We start from the raw sequence: 27410 nt of genomic DNA, 5'->3' as shown, positions 1-27410 counted from the left end.
GACACGCGCTGCATGGGAAGGAGACGGGGTTGATCATGTCCTGATCTTTACCTGGTCTTGTCTGTTCACACTTATAAGATCTGATCACAATCAGATCACAATGTGTCTTTTAATGATCTACGCTTGTCTAAAAATGTGAGCACAATCAGAATGTGGACAAGATTAGGACATAGGCTGCATGATAGAACCAGGTATCAACAGGGCTCATGAGTGCCTGCCTGGGCCTTGCTTTAAGCGGATGTTCTTCTGTGCAGATGGAGAAGGCTGACTATTCACTCTGTCCAACAGTCCATTTACAGTTTGAGTGCAGTCTGTGCTTGTCTCATTAGAGAGCCAAAGCAATCTGTCAGAAATCACCTGTTTTACTTGGCCTGCATGCTTTGACAACTTGCCCCCTTATTTGGTGGGGACTTAAAGCTTGGTTGAGCCCCTGAGATTGAGCAGGCCTTCATTGCACAAGGAAAAGGCTATATGAACACTGCTGACCTGCAAACTGATATTACATTTCAGAATTTGATAAAATTAGGTTAGAGTTAGGGTTAGGGTCAGGGTTAAGGTCAAGGTTAAGGTTAGGGTCAGTTTTTTATAGTCTCTTTTTATAGCCCTGGAGGAAACCCGCAGAGCCCTATCCTTACCAAGCTCAAAAGGCCTGTTGGCCAACCAGAAAAGTATGTTTCTCACTGTTATATTCTCTCTTTATTGTTTAGTCTTACTCTCATCACTCTTCCTAGGGATGACCACACCTCTGATGCATTCACACAACTGTCAATAGCTTTCTAAGATAACATAATGACTTTCAAAGAAAGCACTTTATCTTCGAAAGCACAACCTCAAATAGAGCACAGCACCGCTGACTAGAGACCAGCTGGGAGGATTTGTCTGGGGATTCATAAATCATCAGATAAATAAGGGAGCACAATTAAAAAGGCTTAGGAGGTCTCCCCTGGCTTTGTTTTAGAACAGCACCAGGGGAATACTTCTGATTCCTTCATTCTGAAAGAAAACACAGCAGCCTGTCTGCCCCTAGGTCCAGGTTCGTAATTATAGAAACCTTGGACTTCCCTGGCCTGAATGCTGGCTGAACCAGGGGCTTTATTTTTGTAGTTGCCATGGAGGCGCCAGGGAAAAGTTGAGGACACGGTGTGGTCAGAGCCTTCTATTTGTCATGGCTGTTTATATAGTAGGCAGTCTGTGAGGATCAGGCCAGCGGCTGTTTATATAGTAGACAGGCTGTGAGGATCGGGCCAGCAACTGCCGGCAGTTTATATAGTAGACAGGCTGTGAGGATCAGGCCAGTGGCTGTTTATATAGTAGGCAGACTGTGAGGATCGGGCCAGTGGCTGTTTATATAGTAGACAGGCTGTGAGGATCAGGCCAGTGGCTGTTTATATAGTAGGCAGGCTGGGAGGATCGGGCCAGCAGCTACCAGCTGTTGTTTATATAGTAGGCAGGCTGGGGGATCAGGGCCAGCAGCTACCGGCTGTTTATATAGTAGGCAGGCTGGGAGGATCGGGCCAGCAGCTACCAGCTGTTGATATAGTAGGCAGGCTGGGGGGGGATCAGGCCAGCAGCTACCAGCTGTTTATATAGTAGGCAGGCTGGGGGATCGGGCCAGCAGCTACCAGCTGTTGATATAGTAGGCAGGCTGGGAGGATCGGGCCAGCAGCTACCAGCTGTTGATATAGTAGACAGGCTGTAGGAGGCTGGGAGGATCGGGCCAGCAGCTACCAGCTGTTGATATAGTAGGCAGGCTGGGGGGATCAGGCAGCTACCAGCAGGCTGGGAGGATCGGGCCAGCAGCTACCAGCTGTTTATATAGTAGGCAGGCTGGGAGGATCGGGCCAGCAGCTACCAGCTGTTTATATAGTAGGCAGGCTGGGGGGGATCAGGCCAGCAGCTACCAGCTGTTTATATAGTAGGCAGGCTGGGAGGATCGGGCCAGCAGCTACCAGCTGTTGATATAGTAGCCAGGCTACCAGCTGTTGATATAGTAGCCAGGCTGGGGGGATCAGGCCAGCAGCTACCAGCTGTTGATATAGTAGCCAGACTGGGGGGATCAGGCCAGCAGCTACCAGCTGTTGATATAGTAGGCAGGCTGGGGGATCAGGCCAGCAGATACCAGCTGTTGATATAGTAGGCAGGCTGGGGGGGATCAGGCCAGCAGATACCAGCTGTTGGTATAGCAGGCAGGCTGGGAGGATCGGGCCAGCAGATACCAGCTGTTGATATAGTAGCCAGGCTGGGGGGATCAGGCCAGCAGATACCAGCTGTTGATATAGCAGGCAGGCTGGGGGGGATCAGGCCAGCAGCTACCAGCTGTTGATATAGTAGGCAGGCTGGGGGGATCAGGCCAGCAGCTACCAGATGTTGATATAGCAGGCAGGCTGGGAGGATCGGGCCAGCAGCTACCAGCTGTTGATATAGTAGGCAGGCTGGGAGGATCAGGCCAGCAGCTACCAGCTGTTGATATAGGCTGGGAGGAGGCAGGCTGTAGGAGGATCAGGCAGGCTGGGATCAGGGAGCTACCAGCTGTTGATATAGCAGGAAGGCTGGGGGATCAGGCCAGCCAGCTACCAGCTGTTGATATAGTAGGCAGGCTGGGGGGATCAGGCCAGCAGCTACCAGCTGTTGATATAGTAGGCAGGCTGGGGGGGGGGATCAGGCCAGCAGCTACCAGCTGTTGATATAGCAGGCAGGCTGGGAGGATCAGGCCAGCAGCTACCAGATGTTGATATAGTAGGCAGGCTGGGGGGGGATCAGGCCAGCAGCTACTGCAGTAGGTTACAGGATGAAGCCTGCTTTCACATTTATGTAAACAGCCAATCGTTTGGGAGCTGAAATAACCAGGCTATTTTCATAATACCAGAACTGTAATGGAGAACTGTGGTGGACCTTTTTCACATTGCACACTGTAACTGTGTCAATGGTAATGTTATTACCATGGTAATATTGGGCTGATTGCAGGACTATTATTCAAGAATAATACAGAGAAATAAAATCCTCAGACAATGAGCACAAAGGAAGGGAAACATTCAGGCAGAATTGATTGGATAAACAATATTACAGAAATAAAAAACAGACATATTGTCATTGAGGGTGAATGTGTCTCCACACCTCATCCTGTGTCCTGTGGGGAGAAGGGGATCTCCAGGTATTGGAAGGGTGGTGACTGTATTGCAGACATGGTGTTGAGTGGTTTGCTAATGGTGAGCATTCAAGGCCCAGTCTTAGCAAGTCGCACTAGCGCTCTGGACCAGAGGTAGTTGACGCCATGTCCAAATTCCTCACACCTCCTTGATGTAGATCCTTGATCACCATATCAATAGTTCACTGTGTTTGTGTATACTTACAGTACATACTTCCTACTGACTTTCTGATGTACTGATTATATACAATTACATTTCATTTTTCTCTCCTTTTTGATGATATTGCCAGAATTTTTCCTTAGACAATGACTTCACATGTTGACCAAATGCTAGTTTGCAAAGTTATGCACCTCTCCGGCATACCTGTTATGCACCTCTCCAGTATACCTGTTATGCACCTCTCTAGTATACCTGTTATGCACCTCTCCAGTATACCTGTTATGCACCTCTCTAGTATACCTGTTATGCACCTCTCCAGTATACCTGTTATGCACCTCTCCGGCATACCTGCTATTGCACCTGTTATGCACCTCTCCGGCATACCTGCTATCGCACCTGTTATGTACCTCTCTGGCATACCTGTTATGCACCTCTCCAGTATACCTGTTATGCACCTCTCCGGCATACCTGCTATTGCACCTGTTATGCACCTCTCCTGCATACCTGTTATGCACCTCTCCGGCATACCTGCTATTGCACCTGTTATGCACCTCTCCGGCATACCTGCTATTGCACCTGTTATGCACCTCTCCGGCATACCTGTTATGCACCTCTCCGGCATACCTGCTATTGCACCTGTTATGCACCTCTCCGGCATACCTGCTATTGCTGAAATAATGCAAGAAATGGAAATACATGCTGATGACTGATGGAGGCAGTGGATGTTTTTTAATCACAGGGACATACACTGTACATGACAGACTATACGGTATGGTGTGTTTAGGCAGTAGTGAACACAAAGTTACATGATGACTTTATTACATGTCATCATCAACAACATCATCACTTCCAATCCTTCTGTCATTTTGTTGCTCTGTGTTCTAGAACAGAAAGGCAGGTATTTGGGAGAATGGTTATTGCATAAATCAAACGCTGATTTGGAGCTGTATGCATACAGACAGTAAATTCAATGACATCAAATATGTTTTACACTTTTATACAGGATTTGTGGCAGGTGAGTTGTCCCTAAGATATTTAAATCATTTCAAATAATTTGACAGTTCGCAATAAGAAGAACATTGTAAAATAATCATATATTAAAGAACAATCTGAAATTAACAGATCACTCTACCCAAGTTGTAAAAAGAAGACATTGCTTTTAAAAAATATATATTGTCCAATGACATAAAAGTCTTCTCTTTCTTTTTATTAATACTTATAGGAATGTCAGGAGAGAAAAACAAAAGCGGACAAGACATCAGCTCCAGTCAGAGGTAACTGCCGGAATACATCAACTATGTGTCTGTCCAAAGCCATGTGCTAACGGATGCATTGAGGAGGAACCCTAATTGCCTGTATAAAAGTAACACAACAACACTGTCATCTCTTTCTGCCTGCCTGTACAGATCCAAGTTCAGGTCCACTGCGCTTTAACTGTATGAAGCAAGAGGACAACCCCTCTCCAAAAAGGTTAATAACACACTCTCCTAATGGCCATTAGCATAATCAATTATAGAGTACTTCCAGAACAAGAAAAATATATATTTATGTATAAATAAATACATGGTAAATAGGGCACTTGGTTACTTCATTATTGTGAAACCCATTAGTCTATAAGGCATCCCTTCACTGTAAATAACTCTCATTCCGCACAAATAACTCATATTTGTTTATGACCAAATCTGCTTTCAACCTTATTTGTTGCATCCACTGTATGCACTGAGACATCCTCACAGTTAGTAGAGTAGAATACCCTTAAATCAAACATGAAATATATTCCTTCAAGGCCACTGGGTTCATATCTTCTCCTATTCATCAAATTAGTAAATGCATTGTCACTCCTGGAAAAGTTTTTTAAAAATGAAAATAACTAGTCATAGATGAATGTAATGTTTTTGTGCAGTCTGAATACATTGGTTATTCACCCACTGAGTTATACAACCACTGCAGTTTTGCTGGACATCATGAGAACAAGGTTATAGCCGCTTCACGTAGTTTCCAGGAAAGGTTCCAAAAAACGTGCTTCTTCTGGATGTGCCTTGAAAAATAACAAACATATAGCGGTATTAAAGGAAATATCTCAACAATATAGTTTGTTACAAGCATTTTCAGTGGAGTAGTGCATCATGTTTTTGTTTATGGAACAATGGCTGAGGATATGTGACTATTGTCACATCTAAATAACAGACAACTTCCACAGAGCACTGATTGGTTTAATGACTCAATTCAAGGCGAGGGATGCCATCTGTTGGCAGCAGCTAAGTAGTACAACTTTTAAATGCTCTGAATGATTGGCTGAACAGGGGTGGGCGATGGCCATGCAGAGCCCCTACACAGGAATTATTGTATAATTCATGTCTATATCTTTTGGATATTAATAGAGCAAATAAATACAACGTCGGACCTACCTACAAACCAGCCGTCGTCACACCTCTCCATCACATCAACAATGTCCCCTTCCTTGAGCTCCAACTCATCCTCATTACGTGGAGCATAGTTATACAGGACCTGGAACCTACAGACCATAATAACTGTCATCAGTGAGGATTATACAGTCACATCATCAGATTCATTTACACATTGCTACTGCTTATTTAAGCAATAAGGCCTGAGGAGGTGTGGTATATGGCCAATAGGGCTGTTCTTATGCATGACTGCACGACGCTACGCGGAGTGCCTGGACACAGCCCTTATACCACAAAATTCCGAGGTGATTTTTTGATATTATAAACTAGTTACCAACGTAATAAGAAATGGTTTTGTCATACCCGTGTTATACAGTCTGATATACCGCGGCCATCAGCCGTTCAGGGCTCGAACCAACCAGTTTATAATACAATTTAGACACATTCAATCAGAGATTTAACTTCAAATAAGCTTTAATCCTCTATATAGCTTTAACAGTCAAGTTGGGGAAATAAATCGTTGTGGAAATAGAAGATAGACTTACGCCTCTCCACCACAATTCAGGGCATCTTGGGTAAACAATGGCCGCTGAGAAGAGAGAAGAGAAATGCAGTGTTATACAGTAGGCATGTCATGTTTCTATCTGTCTTCCTCTGCCGTTTTACCACCATCAGTGTCCATCACTGTAGCAACAATGTGCCAGAGCCAAAACCATCTTTGCTTTAATTAATGTGCTAGAACCACAATGCTGACAAAGAGCTCACTGTACTTTGCTTGGTTGAAGGGGATTTGGGAACTAAGGCCTTCCTGGGAGGTACACAGTATTTATTCAACATCCCTCAGAGACAGAATAGAAGACAGTGAGCAACAAAGCATTTCAGATCCTAACATTCATTCCTAACATCCACCTATTCCACAGCACACAAGCCTAGACTGGTCCCAGATTAGTTTGTGCTCTTGCCAACCACATTGGCAAGACAATGAGTGACAATGAGTTGGCCTGATAGCACAAAGAGACTGGCACTCAGGCTAACACAAGCCATCCTAGCAAACAGCAAGTTCACAAGCATGGACTGTTTTGCTTCCACACTAACAGGTTGGGGAGACAATTATGGGTCAAAGGGGGAGTCCATTCCATTCTCCTGAATGAAACCGTCAGTCTTCAGGCATGCAGTAAAACCACAGACGATGCTGTCAAGGGAGCACATTCCAAAAACCAGACACTAAGGTTACATCCCAAATGGCTCCCTATTCCCTAAGTAGTGCATTCTATAGGGAATAGGGCGCTCTTTGGGACACACACTTTGCAACAGGGAAACAGGGACCCATTGTCGGATCATCAGACACAACTGGGGATTCCTGTTCCCACACAATGAAAGCTGCAAGGCACACTGGACAGACGGGCAGGATTTCTAGTTGAAGGTATTCCTCTGGACATTCTTAACAGATCTGTTGTCTCCTGGATATTCATCTCTTCATATCTAGGAGGTAGTATTTCTACAGACCATATGTGTGAGGGTGTTGTATATTATGTGGTAGATATGTTGACAGAAAAAAAGATACACATTAACTCTAAAGAGAGGACTTGGTTTCCTAGTAACCCAAACATACGATGATGTCACACAAGGTGCATAGTGGGTAGCAGCCCTACCCTATGAGATGGGGAATAGCTCTGGGCTCTACTGGGCGAGCCGCAGGACCTCCGAGACATCACGGGGCTACGAGGGGGCTTACCCACAACAACAACCTCACCATTTACAGGCTGAAAGAACCACAACCAGGAGTTACAATTAGAGAAGAGTACTCAAACATACTTTACCACTCTGATCACGCACACACTCACACAAAAGGACATACCAGGGGATTAACAGGGACAAACTGGGCAACCAAACCTGTCATCAAAGTTAAACACTATTTCTAGAAAATTATATTTGGCATTAAACCAGAACATATCGATCTTACTGTGTAAGTGGTAAGTTTGAAATGTAACAATCTTTGGTGATCTCTCTCTCCCAGCGTTGTATGAAGCAGCAGTATATTTCGTACGTCAGCCAGGGTTAGGATTGCAAAGGGTTGGAAACTTTGTGGTAAATATACCAAATTTTCCGGAGATTTTCCATGGGAAGTTAAGCCTGGGAATTTTGCTTAAATTCATTTAAAAAAAGTTAGCTTATAACAGTGAACCTTTTTTTGTGGGATACACATAAGGCAATTCTAGGTCTTGTGGCATATTTTGGTTAAACTATCCCCAATTCAATGGAATTGCCACCCTCTCCATCCACAGTGCAGTGCACTCTTCCATCACATATACAGCTGATTCTCAAGAGTTTGCACATTCATGAGATGCTATTGACCCCACACTACTTCACTGTCTGAGTCAAGGACTACATGCTTTCTGGTAAGTTTTGATTACAATACTGGGTGGGGCGAATATATTTTATATGACATACATTATTTTTTATTAACTAGTAAATAGTAGCCTACAGCAAAGTGTGTTTAAATCATTGTATTTGTTTTTTTTCCTACTCATTTAAAAAAAATCTTTACAGGAAAATGCCACGGGCACTATCTGATGTGTGGAGACATTTCACTGCATTTAGAAGGAGAAGGAAGGAAAAGCTGTACATTTGCAAATACTGTGCCAAATCATATGTGAAGAATGCAACAAAGATGCAGAATCATCTGGCCAAGTGCATAAAGTTCCCTCAGCGTTCACAACAAGTAACCTCTGACAAAAGTCCCTCTACTTCGATCAAAGTGAAAATGATGAATCAGACACCTTATCGATAGCAACAGCTCATGGTCCTCCTGGAATCAGAAGTTTTTTCACTCAATGGAGGAAAGTAGTCAGAGAAATGCTGATGAATGTCTTCCTTGAGCTGTGTATGCAACTGGTTCACCTCTGATGCTCACAGGCAATGTGTATTGGAAGAGATTTCTGAATGTTCTTCGCCCAGCATACACTCCTCCATCCAGACATGCTTTATCTACTAATTTGCTGGATGCAGAGTTCAACAGAGTTCATAGGGAAGGTCAAGCAAATCATAGAGAAAGCAGACTGTATTGCAATAATCTCTGATGGGTGGTCGAATGTTCATGGGCAAGGAATAGTTAACTACATCATCTCCACCCCTCAACCAGTATTCTACAAGAGTGCAGACAGAAGGGATAACAGACACACCGATCTCTACATTGCAGATGAGCTGAAGACAGTCATCAATGATCTTGGATCACAGAAGGTATTTGCACTGGTGACAGACAATGCTACGAACATGAAGGCTGCTTGGTCTAAAGTGGAGGAGTCCTACCCTCACATCACACCCATTGGCTGTGCTGCTCATGCATTGAATCTGCTCCTTAAGGACATCATGGCACTGAAAACAATGGATACACTCTACAAGAGAGCCAAGGAAATGGTTTGGTATGTGAAGGGTCATCAAGTTATAGCAGTAATCTTCCTCACCAAGCAAAGTGAGAAGAATAAGAGCACCACATTGAAGCTGTCCAGCAACACCCATCGGGATGGTGTTGTCATCATGTTTGACAGTCTCCTGGAGGGGAATGAGTCTCTCCAAGAAATGGCCATATCATAGTCTGCCGATATGGACAGCGCCATCGAGAGGATCCTACTGGATTATTATTTCTGGTGAGAGATAGTGGTAAGCAGCCTGATACTCCTGAAACCTATAGCAGTAGCCATCACACGGATTGAGGGAGACAATGCCATCCTTTCTGATGTTCAGACTCTGCTTGCAGATGTAAGAGAAGAAATCTGTACTGCCCTGCCCACTTCACTGTGCTCCAAGCAGAGGAAACTGCAGTTCTGAAATACATCAAAAAGCGTGAAGACTTCTACCTGAAGCCCATACACGCCGCAGCATACATGTTGGACCCCAAGTACGCTGGCAAGAGCCTCCTCTCTGGTGCAGAGATCAACAAGGCCTATGGTGTCATCACTACCGTGTCTCGCCACCTTGGCCTGGATGAGGGCAAGGTTCTTGGTAGTCTGGTGAAGTACACTTTCAAGCAAGGGCTTTGGGATGGAGATGCAAAATGGCAGTCGTGCCAACATGTCTCATCAGCCACCTGGTGGAAGGGACTTTGTGGATCTGAGGCTCTTTCCCCTGTTGCCTCCATCATCCTCCAAATCCCACCAACATCAGCTGCCTCAGAGCGTAACCGGTCCTTGTTTGGGAACACACACACCAAAGCACGCAACAGGCTGACCAATACAAGGGTTGAAAAATTGGTGGCCATCCGGGCAAATTTGAGGCTTTTTGAGTCTGACAATGAGCCATCCTCAACAAGATTGGGAAGTGACAGTGCAGATGAGGCCTCAGAGTCTGATGTTCAAGAGGTGGACGGATATTGAGGAGATCCAGGGAGAAGACATGGAAGCCTGCGAGGAAGACAACCAAAGCTTTAGTTTCTAGACTATTATTTTACAGATGTATGTTGAAAACAGTTTTGGGAGATGCAATGGATCAGTGGGGATCATTCAATATTCCCTTTATTTTGTTGTTCAGTGAAATCATCCCATGTGAAGAGTCAACACATTTATTTTTTATTTCTATTGGAAGGATTTAATAATTTGCAATTACGTCTGCTTATGACAAGGTAAAAGGTTTATGTTTCTGTCTCCATATGATATGGTAAATATATCCAATGCAAAAAACATCTACATTTAAATGGTATTAATATTCATTTGCATACATTTCCATTAATTCCAATATATATCCGTTAATTCGCATATATTCCCGTTAATTCCCACGGAAAGTTTCCACCTCTGAACATTCCCCAAAATGTGCAACCCTGGCCAGGGTTGAGAAAGGAAAGCTTCTAAAGCTAGAGAAATTATGTTACCAAGAGCAGCACTGCAGATGTTGAGATGAGTGAGATGCAAGACTTGGCTCTCACACAGTCACACACAGTATCTGCGCATGTGCACATGTTCGCTTCACACTGTTAGTGTGGTAGGCACGAGACCAAACGCTCGTAGTTGTTGCGGAAATTGACCCAATATGCTGGTTACTTCACGCATCTACTTCATATCGCTGAGTCTACCTTTAATGACAGTAAGATCTGCTAGGAGGAGACTGGCATGAGACCTGGGCCCGTATCCACAAAGGGTCTCAAAGTAAGTGTGCTGATCTAGGATCAGGTTTGCCTTTAAGATCATAATGAATAAGATTATATGGACAGATCCTAGGTCAGCACTCCTACTCTGAGTCGCTTTGTGGATACTGACCCTGGAGAAAAGGGTAAAGTGAAAACAAAAATTCTAAGTATACAAGGACTATCTGGCAGCCATGTTACTTAATTATCAACCATTTAATAGAACTGTAACTGTGTAAAGATCTGTTACCTAACATACAGTGATTCATTTATCTAGACTTAGCATGTTACAGTAGTATTGTAACATAGTACTCTATCTATGAACCAACCAATAGCAGTACTGACCAAAGATGACAGTGTGAAGTAAACAGAACTAAAAACGAATGACAGTATCAGTACCACAGTGAATAAAGTGAAGTAAGGGTTGAAGGAGCGAGGATGTTACAGTATGTCAATGTTAGAGAGGAGAATTAGGGGAAGGGGAGGAGTTAGTTGTCACGACATGATGTCACACAGGCACCTGGTCTTTACCTTGACCTTGGAGGACCTAGGCTCCAGGCGGGGGTACTGTTTGTTGTAGGGAGGGGGAGAGTGTAGCACCCCTGGAAGTGGAGGGGTGGTGCAGGGGAAGATGAGGGGAGACAAAGGTTTGGGTGAGGTGGAGAGAGTGGGGATGGTGAACTGCTGGGAGGGAGGGGAGGTGAGGCGTACAGAGGAACCCTGATGACAGAGAGACCAAAAGGAAAAGTGTGTTATGGGCTACACACACAGCCCCATCTGAGTTATCTTTTGAGAGTGGCAAACAAACTGACTAATGAGACATAACAAGAAGCTGTTTCTCTCAGAAAAAAAATTGGTTGGAAAAAAGTTGCCTCAAATTTCAATAAGTTCCTTTAGGGTTAGTGGAAGCAAAAATGTTTGCACAGCAGTGTCAGGTTAGGACACACAGATCACACCAGGGAGGACTCTACCTTGTCCTGTTCTGCCCCATCTCTACACACAGGGGTAAAGGTATTATAAGGTGGGGTCATCTTCCTGCTCTCAGTAGGCTCCTCCTCTATGAAGAGCTTGGGAAGCTCCTCTGTCACGTCTGATGCTTGTCTGTAAAACTCTTCCCCTTTGGATTGGTCGCCCCCCTGAATGATGGACACCAGCTCCTTACAAAGGTCATCTTCCTGTTCCTGGTCCACTACCTGGTCTTTAGTGGAGTCCTCCATGAACTGATTCATCTCTTTTGAGATAAACTGATTTAGCTCTACTATGTTCTCGAGTTGAGATGGGGGGTGGGTGTGAGACAGGGGGTAGCTTTGAGACAGGAGGTAGCTTTGAGATGGGTGGTCACTGTGAGAGGGGCAATCGCTGGGCTCGTACACCACCAGATTGATGGGACTGCAGGCCTTAGGTGAGGTGGGAGACAGGGTCACTGTGTCTGTGAAGGGGTTGAAAGGTTTCTCCGAGTCTATAATGGGCTTGATGCTAGTGTTGTTCTGAATCTGAGACAAATCGACCACGCTGACATACTTGGGGCTCCCAAACATGGGAGAGATGGGTGATGAGGTGAAAGAGGTGCCGCCAGAGGTGGGGAGGGAGGATAGTGGGGAGGGTCTGGGTTCTGGGGAGCAGGGGTAGATGGGAGCCTTGGGTGAGGTGATGGGGATAAAGTGGCCCTCTCGGAGGGAAGGGGTGAGGTTGCGTGGTGTCGAGGGTACGGTTCCCAATGTGGGGGCTGGGCAGGGGGAAACCAGGAAATGGCTGGGGGCTGGATAGGGTGAGGGGGACACCAGGGTGCTGAGGGCCTCCAGGTCGGCCAGCAGACTGCTGTTAGGGTACGGGGGAGGAGTGGGGGCCGGGGTGCAGGAGGGGGATAGGCCCAGGGTCAGGTTTATCCAATCATTGGTGACAGCCTGCAGGTGGGCCCTCTGGGTACTTGGGGAGGGGGATGGGAACAGGGAGGAGCGGGGTGTCCTGAAGGAGAGGGAAGGCGATGGTGGACTGAAGCGAGGGCGCGTGGATGATGACTTGGGAGAGAAAGAGAGAGAGTACAGAAACATACGGCAGAACATAAGTGAGGGGAATGGCCAGGTCAGAATGCATAGGACTGAGACTGTTGTTGTTTCTGACATCTATTCTGAAATCTATTTAGCAATATTGACTCCAGTCAGATTATTTTAGGTCACTGACAGAAAAGAGACTGGTGGTAAAGATACAGAGGCTTTACCTGGGGTTAGTGGTATCTGAGATCCTTGGGACGTCCTTACCAGCAGAGGCTAGTCGATGCCCAAATTTGACCCAAAATAATCAATCCCAGAAATCACTGTATCCAACTCCGCTTTCACCACTGCAGCGTTGAGATTCTCTCCTCCAGAGCTGCCACACACACGTACATGTGGTCTTTGGATTGGAGGAAGAAAATGCTCCCAAATGCTCTGTGACCACCTGCTAACGTGGCTGGTAAACTAGATATTCTACCAGCCAAATGCTCTGTGACCACCCATCAACGTGGCTGGTAAACTAGAGATTCTAGCCAAATGCTCTGTGACCACCCGCCAACGTGTCTGGTAAACTAGAGATTCTAGCCAAATGATCTGTGACCACCCGCCAACGTGTCTGGTAAACTAGAGATTCTACCAGCCAAATGTTCTGTGACCAGCCGCCAACGTGGCTGGTAAACTAGAGATTCTACCAGCCAAATGCTCTGTGACCTCCCACCAATGTGAATGGTAAACTAGAGATTCTACCAGCCAAATGTTCTGAAACCTCCCGCCAATGTGAATGGTAAACTAGAGATTCTACCAGCCAAATGCTCTGTGACCTCCCGCCAATGTGAATGGTAAACTAGAGATTCTACCAGCCAAATGCTCTGTGACCACCCGCCAATGTGAATGGTAAACTAGAGATTCTACCAGCCAAATGCTCTGTGACCACCCGCCAATGTGGCTGGTAAACTAGAGATTCTACCAGCCAAATGCTCTGTGACCACCCATCAACGTGGCTGGTAAACTAGAGATTCTACCAGCCAAATGCTCTGTGACCACCCACCAACGTGGCTGGTAAAACTAGAGATTCTACCAGTCAAATGTTCTGCGACCTCCCGCCAATGTGAATGGTAAACTAGAGATTCTACCAGCCAAATGTTCCGCGACCACCCGCCAATGTGGCTGGTAAACTAGAGATTCTACCAGCCAAATGCTCTGTGACCACCCATCAACGTGGCTGGTAAACTAGAGATTCTACCAGCCAAATGCTCTGTGACCACCCACCAACGTGGCTGGTAAACTAGAGATTCTACCAGTCAAATGTTCCGCGACCTCCCGCCAATGTGAATGGTAAACTAGAGATTCTACCAGCCAAATGTTCCGCGACCTCCCGCCAATGTGAATGGTAAACTAGAGATTCTATCAGCCAAATGCTCTGTGACCACCTGCCAATGTGGCTGGTAAACATAGACATTCTACCAGCCAAATGCTCTGTGACCAACTGCCAATGTGGCTGGTAAACATAGACATTCTACCAGCCAAATGCTCTGCGACCACCTGCCAATGTGGCTGGTAAACATAGACATTCTACCAGCCAAATGCTCTGCGACCACCTGCCAATGTGGCTGCTAAACATAGACATTCTACCAGCCAAATGCTCTGTGACCACCTGCCAATGTGGCTGGTAAACATAGACATTCTACCAGCCAATGCCAAAATCTACCAGCATTTGGCTGGTGGCTGATGGTAATTTCCCACCCTGGTCCTTACCCTGAATCATAACTTTAAATTCTACCCTTACCCTAATCCTTAACTTAACTTAACCATAACCCTTACCTAACCCTAACCTTAACCTTAATCTTCACCTTCACCTTAACCCTTACCTAACCCTAACCTTAATCTTTCCCTTAAACCATTTTAAAATGTCAACTTCAATGTGGTTGGGACTTTCCAAGGATCTAATGCGGCCTGCGCTGTTGCTGCCAAGTCTGTGGATGAAGTGTGAAATGTGAACTGGGCCTGGTACGTCTTACTGGAGAAGCAGGAGCTGGTAGCTCTCCCACCCACAGAGGTCTCTATTAAACAGTTTAATGGAAAACGAGGCTTCTACAATGAATGTCATAGTGTCGGCATCACAAATCCCTTTAAACATAGATAAACTTTGTGTGTGTACAGTGTGGGTTTGTCAAGGATTGAGTAAGACTAAATCACACTGATTGGTGGCTGCTGTAAGAAACCTGATGGATTGGTGGCTGGTGTAAGAAACCTGATGGATTGGTGGCTGGTGTTAGAAACCTGATGGATTGGTGGCTGGTGTTAGAAACCTGATGAATTGGTGGCTGGTGTAAGAAACCTGATGGATTGGTGGCTGGTGTTAGAAACCTGATGGATTGGTTGGTGGCTGGTGTAAGAAACCTGATGGATTGGTGGCTGGTGTAAGAAACCTGATGGATTGGTGGCTGGTGTTAGAAACCTGATGGATTGGTTGGTGGCTGGTGTAAGAAACCTGATGGATTGGTGGCTGGTAGTGGTGTGGGGGCTGTGCTTTGGCAAAGTGAGTGGGGTTATATCCTTCCTGTTTGGCCCTGTCCGGGGGTGTCCTTGGATGGGGCCACAGTGTCTCCTAACCCCTCCTGTCTTAGCCTCCAGTATTTATGCTGCAGTAGTTTGTGTCGGGGGGCTAGGGTCAGTTTGTTATATCTGGAGTACTTCCCCTGTCCTATTCAGTGTCCTGTGTGAATCTAAGTGTGCGTTCTCTAATTCTCTCCTTCTTTCTTTCTCTCTCTCGGAGGACCTGAGCCCTAGGACCATGCCCCAGGACTACCTGACATGATGACTCCTTGCTGTCCCCAGTCCACCTGGCCATGCTGCTGCTCCAGTTTCAACTGACCTGAGCCCTAGGACCATGCCCCAGGACTACCTGACATGATGACTCCTTGCTGTCCCCAGTCCACCTGGCCATGCTGCTACTACAGTTTCAACTGTTCTGCCTTACTATTATTCGACCATGCTGGTCATTTATGAACATTTGAACATCTTGGCCATGTTCTGTTATAATCTCCACCCGGCACAGCCAGAAGAGGACTGGCCACCCCACATAGCCTGGTTCCTCTCTAGGTTTCTTCCTAGGTTTTGGCCTTTCTAGGGAGTTTTTCCTAGCCACCGTGCTTCTACACCTGCATTGCTTGCTGTTTTCGGTTTTAGGCTGGGTTTCTGTACAGCACTTTGAGATATCAGCTGATGTACGAAGGGCTATATAAATAAAATTTGATTTGATTTGATTTGGTGTAAGAAACCTGATGGATTGGTGGCTGGTGTTAGAAACCTGATGGATTGGTTGGTGGCTGGTGTAAGAAACCTGATGGATTGGTTGGTGGCTGGTGTAAGAAAACTGATGGATTGGTGGCTGGTGTTAGAAACCTGATGATTGGTTGGTGGCTGGTGTAAGAAACCTGATGGATTGGTGGCTGGTGTAAGAAACCTGATGGGTTGGTGGCTGGTGTAAGAAACCTGATGGATTGGTTGGTGGCTGGTGTAAGAAACCTGATGGATTGGATGGTGGCTGGTGTAAGAAACCTGATGGATTGGTTGGTGGTGTAAAAAAACTGATGGATTGGATGGTGGCTGGTGTAAGAAACCTGATGGATTGGATGGTGGCTGGTGTAAGAAACCTGATGGATTGGTTGGTGGCTGGTGTAAGAAACCTGATGGATTGGTTGGTGGTGTAAAAAAACTGATGGATTGGATGGTGGCTGGTGTAAGAAACCTGATGGATTGGTTGGTGGTGTAAAAAAACTGATGGATTGGATGGTGGCTGGTGTAAAAAACCTGATGGATTGGTTGGTGGCTGGTGTAAGAAACCTGATGGATTGGTGGCTGGTGTTAGAAGAGTATCCTATTGTCACGCTATGACAACAGCTCCCCAATGCTAATATATGCATAACAAGACAGCTGAGAAGACCACACTTAGTTCTAGAATGTTCTAACTGAGACAAAGTACTCTACTACAGTACGCCTCTCTTCAAAACCGATCATTTACTAAAAGACACATGCAGTATATTCATGTGCCATATAGACCGGTAGTCTGACAGCAGATTGTAAATGCCATATTAGTAGATTGTAAATGCCATATTTTGTGTGTCTTCTAAATGGCACCTCATTCCCTATACGGTGCACTACTTTGGACCACAGCCTATAGGGCTCTGGTCAAAAGCAGTGCACCAAATACAGAATAGGGTGCCATTTGGGTCAGGTTATGTGGGCTCCGGTGGGGTCATCGTACCTTGGCCGAACCCACAGGGTGAATCCTGTCAGCGGATAGGCTCTGGGGTAAAGAAGAGGGTTCTAGGTAGTGGTGGGCGGGGTTCTTGGCAGTGGGGGACTTCTTGACAACTACATCTACGTAGGTCACGGGGAAGATGCCCTGCTTGTTGCTCCCTGGGATCTTCCCTTCATACCAGTTCTGGTCTACCTGGCTCAGCAGAATCACCCTCTCACCCTGTCAGACGCGCGCACACACACACACACACACACACACACACACACACACACACACACACACACACACACACACACACACACACACACACACACACACACACACACACACACACACACACACACACACACACACACACACACACACACACACACACACACACACACACACACACACACACACACACACACAGGTAGAAGTCAGTTTAATTGTAGACACTGAGGGGATGAGAACTATATACAGTCAGACAATTTGAGAGTCAAAGTTATGCAGTGACAGCGGAGAGGCTCTTGCCTTTCTCAGTGAGAGCTCCACGTTGGTGTCAGCATTAAAGTTGTAGCGAGCCACTGCTTCACCAATCTCTCTGACCTGGGCTGGCGGGGGAGGTCTGGCTGGCTGCTGCTTCTTAGAGACAGGGATTTTCTAAAGAATAAAGAGGGAAAGATAGGCTGTGGGTTCAGGATAGGGGACAAATATGAACTCAAAGTTATTCAATACTGTGCATTGAAAAACCCACATTGAGACAGCAAGAAGAGGAGAGAGAAAAATAGGAGAGGAGAGGAGAGAGGAAGAGAGGAGAGATGAGAAGAGAGATGTAAGAATAAGAGGAAGGGAGGAGAGATGATAGGAAGAGAGGAGAGATGAGAGAGAGGAGAGTAGAGAGCAGACACTAACCTCCACATAGGAGATGGGGAAGATCCCCAGCAGTCCACGGTGCTCTCCTTCATACCAATTGTTGTCAATCTGCCTGATGATGTACACCGTCTCCCCCTTCCTGAATGTCAGCTCCCTGCACAACACATGGACCATTAGCGTCATGGCTGAGGGATGCGTCATTGTTGTCTTCATCTGAAATACTAGCAAACATTGGGTTTGATCTGTACTTACTTCCCTGTCTGTGCCTTGAAGTCATATACAGCTCTGGCTGGCTGTTTCCGTTGAGGGCATGGAAAGAAACAATCAATCATCCCTCTACCGGTGTTCAGTACAAGTGTGAAATATACATCGGAGGCCAAATACAATTGTTTACCTCTCTGACTTCAGGGGTTGGTATCCTGATCTGGGGGGTGTGGCGGCCCCCATCAGCGTAAGAGTGGCCCCTGGTGGGGTCCTGGTCTGTGAGAAAGGGAGAGAAGGCCACAGTGAGGAACAGAGAGGAACAGTCCATACAGACACTTAACATGCAAGGGAAGAGTCGATGGCAAGGGTATGAGAGGAACAAAAAGAGGTCTTTTAGCTAAATAATGTGATGAATCAAAATAAAACTACAGAAAAAATCTAAACCCTTATCTAACCTAGTGTATGGTATGGGAAACAGACTCAACTTCACCACTCCCCACTGTAGAAAGGTATCTGTACTGTCCTGGATTCCCTACAGCTCGCTTTAAGGCACGTAGACCAGATGTAGGAAATAGGGAGCCATACAGCTGTATCCAGTTATATTTTCAGTAGTGAGCCCGTCTCTCTCTATGACTCCAAACAAGAACATTTATATCCAGCAGGAACAAACACCCTGGATGGAAATGTACATTTTAGTGATTTATAGCAGACACTCTTATCCAGAGCGATTTACACCGAGTGACAAAACATTAGGAACACCTGCTCTTTCCATTACATAGACTGACCAGGTGAATCCAGGTGAATCCAGGTGAAAGCTATGATTGTGTATGTGTGGCATACAGAGGGTGAATGGGCAAGACAAAATATTTAAGTGCCTATGGATGAGGCATGGTAGTAGGTGCCAAGCGGACCGGTTTGTGTCAAGAACTCCAATGCTGGAGTTTCAATCGTCAGCTACTAGATATTTCTCCCACCAGTAGGAAAAGACACACTATGTGCTGTGCCAAAACCACAGACAGGATACAGACATAAGTATCAGGCTATGAAGCAGACAGGTTGACATACCCATTTCTCCCCTGAGGAAAAACACATTTATAGGAGAGGAGTATCTGTCTCTGTCTCTCCCCATGCCAACATCCCACAGAAGCCTTTTTAGACTGCCCACCTCAGCTGCTCTCCAGTCATATGCCCCCTGCTATGTCTATTAACAGAAGCTTTTAGACGAGACACACACACACGGCTGCATCTCTATAGAGTAGCAGGGAGACACAGGTCCTGTGGTGGGCTTCATGTTGACTGAGCTGTGGACAAAGACTCAACAACACGAATGCCTTATAAACATTTATTTTCACACATTGTATCGCCTGTGCCGACTGGTAAGGCATTCCAGATTCAAAATTAGCCTTAGGTGACGGGAAAGGTTTATCAGAAATAGGTCAACCAGAGGGCTGGTAAATATGTTTTTGGTGTATGGGGGTGTCGCCCTCAGCGATGAGAGACCAGACCAATGTGTACACGTCTCAGGGAGTGAAGAGGCTAACTTCCAATGATAACACAAATGCATATAAATCAATATAAAAATAGACTAATGTTGGGGAGAAAAAATATCCAACATCATACGAGAAAATATGAATAACCTGCAATAATGAATGCAACAGAGTTAGGGGGGTGACTTGATCAATGCAACAGAGTTAGGGGGTGACTTGATCAATGCAACAGAGTTAGGGGGTGACTTGATCAATATAACAAGGTTAGGGGGTGACTTGATCAATATAACAGAGTTAGGGGGTGACTTGATCAATATAACAAGGTTAGGGGGTGACTTGATCAATATAACAGAGTTGGGGGGTGACTTGATCAATACAACAGAGTTAGGGGGGTGACTTGATCAATGCAACAGAGTTAGGGGGTGACTTGATCAATATAACAGAGTTAGGGGGTGTCTTGATCAATATAACAGAGTTGGGGGGTGACTTGATCAATATAACAGAGTTAGGGGTGACTTGATCAATATAACAGAGTTAGGGGGAGGTGACTTGATCAATATAACAGAGTTAGGGGGTGACTTGATCAATATAACAGAGTTAGGGGGGGGTGTCTTGATCAATATAACAGAGTTAGGGGGTGACTTGATCAATATAACAGAGTTAGGGGGTGTCTTGATCAATATAACAGAGTTAGGGGGGTGACTTGATCAATATAACAGAGTTAGGGGGTGTCTTGATCAATATAACAGAGTTAGGGGGTGACTTGATCAATATAACAGAGTTAGGGGGTGACTTGATGAATACAACAGAGTTAGGGGGGGTGACTTGATCAATACAACAGAGTTAGGGGGGTGACTTGATCAATACAACAGAGTTAGGGGTGACTTGATCAATACAACAGAGTTAGGGGGGTGACTTGATCAATACAACAGAGTTAGGGGGGGGTGACTTGATCAATACAACAGAGTTAGGGGGTGACTTGATCAATACAACAGAGTTAGGGGGTGACTTGATCAATACAACAGAGTTAGGGGGTGACTTGATCAATACAACAGAGTTAGGGGGTGACTTGATCAATACAACAGAGTTAGGGGGTGACTTGATCAATACAACAGAGTTAGGGGGGTGACTTGATCAATACAACAGAGTTGGGGGGTGACTTGATCAATATAACAGAGTTAGGGGGTGACTTGATGAATACAACAGAGTTAGGGGGTGACTTGATGAATACAACAGAGTTAGGGGGTGACTTGATGAATACAACAGAGTTAGGGGGTGACTTGATGAATACAACAGAGTTAGGGGGTGACTTGATCAATATAACAGAGTTAGGGGGTGACTTGATGAATACAACAGAGTTAGGGGGTGACTTGATGAATACAACAGAGTTAGGGGGTGACTTCATCAATATAACAGAGTTAGGGGGTGACTTGATGAATACAACAGAGTTAGGGGGTGACTTGATCAATATAACAGAGTTAGGGGGTGACTTGATGAATACAACAGAGTTAGGGGGTGACTTGATCAATATAACAGAGTTAGGGGGTGACTTGATGAATACAACAGAGTTAAGGGGGTGACTTGATCAATACAACAGAGTTAGGGGGGTGACTTGATCAATACAACAGAGTTAGGGGGTGACTTGATGAATACAACAAAGTTAGGAGGGTGACTTGATGAATACAACAGAGTTAGGGGGTGTCTTGATCAATATAACAGAGTTAGGGGGTGACTTGATCAATATAACAGAGTTAGGGGGGGTGACTTGATCAATATAACAGAGTTAGGGGAGGTGACTTGATCAATATAACAGAGTTAGGGGGAATATCAATATAACAGAGTTAGGGGGTGTCTTGATCAATATAACAGAGTTAGGGGGTGACTTGATCAATATAACAGAGTTAGGGGGTGTCTTGATCAATATAACAGAGTTAGGGGGTGACTTGATCAATATAACAGAGTTAGGGGGGTGTCTTGATCAATATAACAGAGTTAGGGGGTGACTTGATCAATATAACAGAGTTAGGGGGTGACTTGATCAATACAACAGAGTTAGGGGGTGACTTGATCAATACAACAGAGTTAGGGGGGTGACTTGATCAATACAACAGAGTTAGGGGGTGACTTGATCAATACAACAGAGTTAGGGGGTGACTTGATCAATACAACAGAGTTAGGGGGTGACTTGATCAATACAACAGAGTTAGGGGGTGACTTGATCAATATAACAGAGTTAGGGGGTGTCTTGATCAATACAACAGAGTTAGGGGGTGACTTGATCAATACAACAGAGTTAGGGGGTGACTTGATCAATACAACAGAGTTAGGGGGTGACTTGATCAATACAACAGAGTTAGGGGGTGACTTGATCAATACAACAGAGTTAGGGGGGGTGACTTGATCAATATAACAGAGTTAGGGGAGTGACTTGATCAATGCAACAGAGTTAGGATGGTGACTTGATGAATACAACAGAGTTAGGGGGTGACTTGATCAATACAACAGAGTTAGGGGGGTGACTTGATGAATACAACAGAGTTAGGGGTGACTTGATCAATACAACAGAGTTAGGGGATGACTTGATCAATACAACAGAGTTAGGAGGGTGACTTGATCAATATAACAGAGTTAGGGGGTGACTTGATCAATATAACAGAGTTAGGGGGTGTCTTGATCAATATAACAGAGTTAGGGGGTGACTTGATCAATAATACAGAGTTAGGGGGTGACTTGATGAATACAACAGAGTTAGGGGGGTGACTTGATCAATACAACAGAGTTAGGGGGTGACTTGATCAATACAACAGAGTTAGGGGGGTGACTTGATCAATACAACAGAGTTAGGGGGGTGACTTGATCAATACAACAGAGTTAGGGGGGGTGACTTGATCAATATAACAGAGTTAGGGGGTGTCTTGATCAATACAACAGAGTTAGGGGGTGACTTGATCAATACAACAGAGTTAGGGGGTGACTTGATCAATACAACAGAGTTAGGGGGTGACTTGATCAATACAACAGAGTTAGGGGGTGACTTGATCAATACAACAGAGTTAGGGGGTGACTTGATCAATATAACAGAGTTAGGGGAGTGACTTGATCAATGCAACAGAGTTAGGATGGTGACTTGATGAATACAACAGAGTTAGGGGGTGACTTGATCAATACAACAGAGTTATGAATACAACAGGGGTGACTTGATCAATATCAAACAGAGTTAGGAGGGTGACTTGATCAATATAACAGAGTTAGGAGGGTGACTTGATCAATACAACAGAGTTAGGGGGTGACTTGATGAATACAACAGAGTTAGGGGGTGACTTGATCAATACAACAGAGTTAGGGGGTGACTTGATCAATACAACAGAGTTAGGGGGTGACTTGATCAATATAACAGAGTTAGGGGGTGACTTGATGAATACAACAGAGTTAGGGGGTGACTTGATGAATACAACAGAGTTAGGGGGTGACTTGATGAATACAACAGAGTTAGGGGTGACTTGATGAATACAACAGAGTTAGGGGGTGACTTGATCAATATAACAGAGTTAGGGGGTGACTTGATGAATACAACAGAGTTAGGGGGTGACTTGATGAATACAACAGAGTTAGGGGTGACTTCATCAATATAACAGAGTTAGGGGGTGACTTGATGAATACAACAGAGTTAGGGGGTGACTTGATCAATATAACAGAGTTAGGGGGTGACTTGATGAATACAACAGAGTTAGGGGGTGACTTGATCAATATAACAGAGTTAGGGGGTGACTTGACGAATACAACAGAGTTAGGGGGTGACTTGATCAATATAACAGAGTTAGGGGGTGACTTGATGAATACAACAGAGTTAGGGGGTGACTTGATCAATATAACAGAGTTAGGGGGTGACTTGATGAATACAACAGAGTTAGGGGGTGACTTGATCAATACAACAGAGTTAGGGGGTGACTTGATCAATACAACAGAGTTAGGGGGTGACTTGATGAATACAACAAAGTTAGGAGGGTGACTTGATGAATACAACAGAGTTAGGAGGGTGACTTGATGAATACAACAGAGTTAGGGGGTGACTTGATGAATACAACAGAGTTAGGGGGTGACTTGATCAATACAACAGAGTTAGGGGGTGACTTGATCAATACAACAGAGTTAGGGGGTGACTTGATCAATATAACAGAGTTAGGGGGGGTGACTTGATGAATACAACAGAGTTAGGGGGTGACTTGATCAATATAACAGAGTTAGGGGGTGACTTGATGAATACAACAGAGTTAGGGGGTGACTTGATCAATATAACAGAGTTAGGGGGGTGACTTGATGAATACAACAGAGTTAAGGGGTGACTTGATCAATACAACAGAGTTAGGGGGTGACTTGATCAATACAACAGAGTTAGGGGGTGACTTGATGAATACAACAAAGTTAGGAGGGTGACTTGATGAATACAACAGAGTTAGGAGGGTGACTTGATGAATACAACAGAGTTAGGGGGTGACTTGATGAATACAACAGAGTTAGGGGGTGACTTGATCAATACAACAGAGTTAGGGGGAGTGACTTGATCAATACAACAGAGTTAGGGGGTGACTTGATGAATACAACAGAGTTAGGGGGTGACTTCATCAATATAACAGAGTTAGGGGGTGACTTGATGAATACAACAGAGTTAGGGGGTGACTTGATCAATATAACAGAGTTAGGGGGTGACTTGATGAATACAACAGAGTTAGGGGGTGACTTGATCAATATAACAGAGTTAGGGGGTGACTTGATGAATACAACAGAGTTAGGGGGTGACTTGATCAATATAACAGAGTTAGGGGGTGACTTGATGAATACAACAGAGTTAGGGGGTGACTTGATCAATATAACAGAGTTAGGGGGTGACTTGATGAATACAACAGAGTTAGGGGTGGGATCAATACAACAGAGTTAGGGGGTGACTTGATCAATACAACAGAGTTAGGGGTGATGAATTAAAGTTAGGGGGTGACTTGATGAATACAACAGAGTTAGGGGGTGACTTGATGAATACAACAGAGTTAGGGGGTGACTTGATGAATACAACAGAGTTAGGGGGTGACTTGATCAATACAACAGAGTTAGGGGGGGTGACTTGATCAATACAACAGAGTTAGGGGGGGACTTGGTGACTTGATCAATATAACAGAGTTAGGGGTGACTTGATCAATACAACAGAGTTAGGGGGTGACTTGATCAATATAACAGAGTTAGGGGGTGACTTGATGAATACAACAGAGTTAGGGGGTGACTTGATCAATATAACAGAGTTAGGGGGGTGACTTGATGAATACAACAGAGTTAGGGGGTGACTTGATCAATACAACTTGATGAATACAACAGAGTTAGGGGTGACTTACAACAGAGTTATGACTTTATGAATACAACAGAGTTAGGGGGTGACTTGATGAATACAACAGAGTTAGGGGGGTGACTTGATCAATACAACAGAGTTAGGGGGTTACTTGATGAATACAACAGAGTTAGGGGGTTGACTTGATGAATACAACAGAGTTAAGGGTGGCGGGTGACTTGCTGGAGGGAATCATGCTTCTCAGACATTCCAGAAGATGGAACCACTCACAGGTCACTACTCAAGAACAATACTCCGAAGACGGGTGGAGAATGGTAGTGGTGCAGGGGACAGGAGGGGAAATGGAAAGAACTCAAACTACAACACTCCACGGCGACCCATAAGGTGAGAAAGAGGTGGGTCGGGGGAGATGGGAGGGGACTGGTGGGTGTGTTTATGAGAACCATCCACCTTGGTAGTAGTCGTCTTCACAGACATGGCTGTTGTTGTTGGGGTCTGTGAGGTGATAGGAGGCACTGTGTGAGAGGCGGCTGTACTCAGGCTGGTAGCAGGTTGGGCTGGGCATGCCGTCAGGCTGAGAGGGGTATGGCTGCTCCTGCTCCAGGCTCTGGGGCCCAGGGACGGGGCTGGGTCCCGGGCTGGGGCTGTGTCTGCCCAGTGCCCTGAGGGAGGAGCTCCTCTCTGGGATGTCTGGCAGCAGCTCGTCCAGGAGCTTGTGGAGGATTCTGTTGTCGGGCAGGCTTCCCCTCCTCCTCTCGGCCCGGATGTGTTCATAGATGTCCCTCAGGGCTTCGTCCAGAGCCTCGTACATGGAGCTCTTATAGCAGGGAGGGGGCCTGCTGTGGGTGGAGACGGCCTGCCTGTGGCTGTGGGGAGGGGAGCCTCTCTTCCTCCTGAACGGTACCGGACTCACAAGGAAGGCCAGCTTGGACTGGGCTGACTCTGGGTCCTCGGCTGTCAGCTGCTTGGCCCTCTCGTGTTTGAGCATGGTGCTGAAGCGTGTGTAGGAGGCAGGGCATCGGCCCTTACAGTTGCTGACCAGGTGCTTCTGCTGGTTATGGTTAAGGTTATGATGACGGTGTTGGTGGTGATAGTGGCCTGAGCCGTAGGGGCTCTCAGACGACGTCCGAGAGCAGCGGTCGTAGTCACTCTCACTACAGAAGGAAGATCCCTCTATCTGGATGAAGTCACTGAGATGGGACCTGATGGCGTCGTGATCACTGTCTGAGTAGACTTCCTGCTGGGAAGCTGGTCTCTGGGGGTAGACGTGGTGGTGGTCTCCAGTGATCTGGATGTGGATGGGCACACAGTTGTTGGTAGTGGGGGTGTTGATTCTGGGGTAGTGTGGCTGGCCCTCAGGGCGGTTCCTGGCAGGGGGGTCCTCGTCTAGCAGGGACTCGATGGAGAAGCATCGCTGGGGGCTGCTGTCCCTCCCGGATGGGCCCCCTGGGTTAATATCACCCTCACCCCCACCCCCTAGGTTGGGCATGGACTTAGACTTCTGGATGAGGCTCTCGAACTCAGAGATCCTGTTGTGCACCATGTCCTGGGGCACCTCTTCGCTGTAGCCCCTCCAGCCGGCCAGCCGGTCCTTGTGCAGCTCGCTCTCGTACTCCAGGATCCGGGCTTTCACAGAGCAGATGACCTGGGAGCTTTGGGAGCCTATCAGATCCTGCCTGTTGATGTGGTGCATCTTCTTGTACAGCTTGAGGAAGCCTGGTGCATCGTGGGCCGAGTGGTGCTGGGTTCGCTCTCTCAGGGGGCTGTCACAGACGCTGAGATCTTTGCCCTGCTGCTCACGTGACAGGAAGTATACACTCTCGGAGCGAACCTGTGAACCTACAGAACCTCCCGGACATCCTCTATCTTCTGCCAGGAGGTTGTCACAGCTCCAAGACTTGAGTTTGGGAGAGGTTGGCTTTTCCTCAGCAGAGCTCCAGGCCTCGGCATTCTGGCTCTGGACATGAGCCTGCCAGCCGTTCTTCAGGCACACATCAGGGCTCTCATCAGAGCCCTCAGGGGGCTCAACACAGTCAAAAGCATCATCATTAAGACAAGGAAACACTGAGTTATGTGAGGTATTGTGGTTGGGACCTGGAGAGGGACCTGGACAACTGAAATGGGCTGAGTAGGTATTGCTAATATTCCCACCTTAAGGTATATCCACCAAGAGCAGCATTGTAAGAGAGAGACATGAGAAGACATTAAAAGGTTCACGTGGAAATCAGCCAGGAAGAGCTGAGGACAGAATGGTGTTAGAGAGACACACAATAAAAAAAATCTGATAAGAATATAATGTTTATACATAGCTGAGTGACAGACCGTTGTTAGCCACAGAGAGGAAATAGTACACAGAGGATAAAGTATTCCATAGCCCTCATAGATTAATGCACAAAGCATGCACTACATTTTAAGACTTCTCATTCCAAGCCAAACGTTACACTGCTT

At 45.9% G+C, this 27410-nt stretch overlaps 1 protein-coding gene across 11 annotated transcripts in view; it reads right to left on the bottom strand.

The window, feature by feature from the left end:
- Window positions 1-4008: 4008 nt before the first annotated feature.
- Window positions 4009-27410, bottom strand: part of sorbs2b (sorbin and SH3 domain containing 2b) — an 85567-nt gene continuing 62165 nt past the window's right edge. For 10 of the 11 annotated variants that reach the window (XM_046322881.1, XM_046322882.1, XM_046322880.1 and 7 more), the window contains 12 exons: window positions 25413-27113; window positions 18331-18416; window positions 18189-18229; window positions 17976-18090; window positions 17595-17723; window positions 17085-17300; window positions 11798-12844; window positions 11358-11546; window positions 7363-7473; window positions 6256-6299; window positions 5714-5820; window positions 4009-5343 (listed from right to left, as the gene is read on the bottom strand). In XM_046322881.1, coding sequence (XP_046178837.1) covers window positions 5282-5343; window positions 5714-5820; window positions 6256-6299; window positions 7363-7473; window positions 11358-11546; window positions 11798-12844; window positions 17085-17300; window positions 17595-17723; window positions 17976-18090; window positions 18189-18229; window positions 18331-18416; window positions 25413-27113 — 3848 coding nt within the window. In that variant the 3' untranslated portion in view covers window positions 4009-5281. The remainder of the gene's footprint in view (window positions 5344-5713; window positions 5821-6255; window positions 6300-7362; window positions 7474-11357; window positions 11547-11797; window positions 12845-17084; window positions 17301-17594; window positions 17724-17975; window positions 18091-18188; window positions 18230-18330; window positions 18417-25412; window positions 27114-27410) is intronic. The other variant, XM_046322891.1, reaches the window with a different exon arrangement.

The sequence above is a fragment of the Oncorhynchus gorbuscha genome, linkage group LG23 (assembly GCF_021184085.1).
Source record: "Oncorhynchus gorbuscha isolate QuinsamMale2020 ecotype Even-year linkage group LG23, OgorEven_v1.0, whole genome shotgun sequence".
Classification (NCBI taxonomy): domain Eukaryota; kingdom Metazoa; phylum Chordata; class Actinopteri; order Salmoniformes; family Salmonidae; genus Oncorhynchus; species Oncorhynchus gorbuscha.
Note: the sequence above shows the minus strand (reverse complement) of the source record. Positions and strands in the feature narration are given on the sequence as shown.